A 2,849-nucleotide genomic window follows, 5' to 3' on the forward strand; every position below is an offset into this window, starting at 1 on the left:
TATATTATATTATTGTATATATTAGGATTTTATATGAAATATAAAATACTTTTTCCATTTTTTTTCTTCCACTCCACATTGTGTTTATCGCATAAATAGAATAAATGTTTCTGGTTATAACCTGAGGAAATACAGAATTTAAAGTTTAATTATTCTCTAGCGAGATATTTCAGTGCTCTTGCCGTGTTTTCATGCAGGAATTTAGGACTTGGTTAGAGGAAGAATGGGGTCGCACACTGGAGGAAATCTTCCATGAACACATGCAGGAGCTGATCCTGATGAAGTTCATTTACACCAGTCAATATGAGTATGACTGCTTGTCTTTAATACATTTATTCTCTTCCTGTCGGGCTCCGGTAACATCTTGGATAACCAGAGGTTTCTGTGCTTTCTGTTTGCAGTAACTGCTTGACGTACAGGCGGATCTACCTGCCTCCATCAATGCCTTCAGATCTGCTAGAGCCAGGCTTATTTAAAGGCACATATGGAAGTCACGGCTTGGAGATCGTCATGCTTAGTTTCCATGGGACTTCTGCAAGAGCCACTAAACTTACTGTACGTTTCCCAGTCATTTCTTTCAGACTGATAGAAAAATTGGTTCATATTATTAAATGGAAAATGCTCCTCAAATTGTTCAAAAACGTTCTGAAATAGACCACTTTTGACTTTAGCTAAAGTTTTCTTCTACTGAGAATCTTTCTTTGAATTGTCTCTGCTTTGAGCTAACTCTATGGTTTGAAAATTATTTTTTCCTCATCCTTCTTTTAGGGAGACCCAAACGTTCCTGCAGGGCAACTCACACTGGACGTCGACCTGAGCCAGCCTGTGGACCTCCCGGAGTTAGACCAACAGAAAAACATTGATGTGCTGTCACGGATTATATCAGGAATACATGAGAAAGTACAAAGAGAGGTGGAACACCCGGCTAGCGACTCCTCTGCTAGTGCAGGACATCCAGCGGAGGAAGCAGGTGCTGCTGCTGCTGCTAAAGTAGTAGAAGATGACCATGGTGCCTGCGAAGATGCATCCCAGTCTGAGCCCAGCAGTAGTAGCCATCCTCCTGAAGCTCAGCCCTTTGTTTTGCCTTTAGGGGTCATGGCTCGCAATGAGGTGTACCCTCGCACCTGCAGGAAATGGTGAGGACTCAGATAATGGGTGGCATTTCACCTTAAACTCCAATATTACTTTCATACCTTTGTTTGTACTGGGTGGGGTTTCGTATTTTTGGAGAGTGGGAGAAAGTTTTTTTCTTTTGAAATTGAATTTTTACCTAGAATGTTAGTTTTTTGATTTACCCAAATATAGTTCAGCTGGGTAGTGTTGAGTGTGAAAAGTTTTAGAGACTAGAGCTGGACCGACTTTAAAAAAGTGATACCATATACGATATACTATTTATCGGCCAGAATATAAAAAAAACTGAACATGGCCATACACAAGATTTACAGTGCTCAATTAAAGTCGAAATCAAATTCTCATAATAACCAAAAATATGATTCAAGACAAAGAAACAGAACATAGCTTTTAAAACATCCAAACAGGAATATAATTAAATATATAAGTTGGAGCCTTTTAAAAATTAGTTTAATGAAAACATTAACTTCTGTCACCATGAAGTGTAGTTGGACACAATATGATAATCTTATCTTCCTTTTAAGGTTATATTTATTTCACCGAGTTAAAACGTACACAAGCTAAAACGCTCATATGGTCGCCAAAACTAGCGTCTGCTCTCCTTTATGCGCTCTGACAGCATGTCAACACCAGGACGTTTGTTGTCATGGGGCAAAAAATGTAGTTTAACAAAATCACAGCTTACCATGGAGTAAACTGCATACTTTCTTACTTCCTCCACCTCTATGCTCACTCTAGCAGCAGCTGTGAGCGTGTGTGAGGGAGGGACGGTGCAGTTGACAGGATCAGTGCCTGGACGAAATTAGCACTCAGGCTTTCCGCACTTTTACAGTTTTTTTGGAAGTTTGTTCCAGATAAGTGGAGCCTAGGAACTAAATGCTGCTTCTCCATGTTTAGTTCTAGTTCTAGGTATGCAGAGCAGGCTGGAGCAAGAAGACCCGAGTGGTCTGGAGGGTTGATACACTGATAGCAAGTCTGTGATGTGTTTAGGTGCTAAGCCATTCAGGGATTTATAAACTAACAGAAGTATTTTAAAGTCTATTCTCTGAGATACAGGGAGCCAGTGTAAGGACTTTAGAACTGGGGTGATGTGCTCTACTTTCTTAGTCTTAGTGAGGACACGGGCAGCAGCGTTCTGGATCAGCTGCAGCTGTCTGATCCACTTTTTAGGCAGACCTGTGAAAACACCGTTGCAGTAATCAATTCGACTAAAAAATGAACGCATGGATTAGTTATTCCAGATCATGCTGAGACATTAGTCCTTTAATCCTGGAAATGTTCTTCAGGTGATAGAAAGCCGACCTTGTAATTGTCTTTAAATGCTTTTGGAGGTTCAAGTCTAATTTCAGTAGCTGTGATCATCACGGTGAAGGCGGGCTGAAAGCCAACATCAAGTCTCTACAAACTTGCATTTATTGTGACAAAAAGCCAGCAATCACCACAGCTTTAAAAGCCTTTAAACCCACATAAACCTATGATTCTGTACCAACTACATTGGTATAAGTTTGCGGGATCCACTGGTATGCTTTCTAAGGTAATAATAATCACTGTCTAATCTAACTGATTAAAAAAAGTTAGCTTTAATTTAAGCAGTTCACTTATTTTTAGAAGAGAAACGTAGCAACTTCAGCATCCCTTTTGAAATCTCTCCTTCAGCTCCTTCTACTTGGAGAAGGCTTTTATTGTCTTAAGTTCTCTTTCACTTTCTTGCCAATGTT

The 2,849-nt window shown here is 39.9% G+C and overlaps 1 protein-coding gene across 2 annotated transcripts in view; it reads left to right on the plus strand.

The window, feature by feature from the left end:
* fbxo31 (F-box protein 31) overlaps positions 1–2,849 on the plus strand; it is a 15,989-nt gene that overhangs the window by 6,519 nt on the left and 6,621 nt on the right. For both annotated transcript variants that reach the window (XM_015404342.1, XM_015404348.1), the window contains 3 exons: positions 198–307; positions 402–555; positions 769–1,136. In XM_015404342.1, the coding sequence (XP_015259828.1) occupies positions 198–307; positions 402–555; positions 769–1,136 (632 nt within the window). The remainder of the gene's footprint in view (positions 1–197; positions 308–401; positions 556–768; positions 1,137–2,849) is intronic.

The sequence above is a fragment of the Cyprinodon variegatus genome, unplaced genomic scaffold (genome assembly GCF_000732505.1).
Source record: "Cyprinodon variegatus isolate N-32 unplaced genomic scaffold, C_variegatus-1.0 Scaffold35, whole genome shotgun sequence".
In the NCBI taxonomy this organism is placed as follows: domain Eukaryota; kingdom Metazoa; phylum Chordata; class Actinopteri; order Cyprinodontiformes; family Cyprinodontidae; genus Cyprinodon; species Cyprinodon variegatus.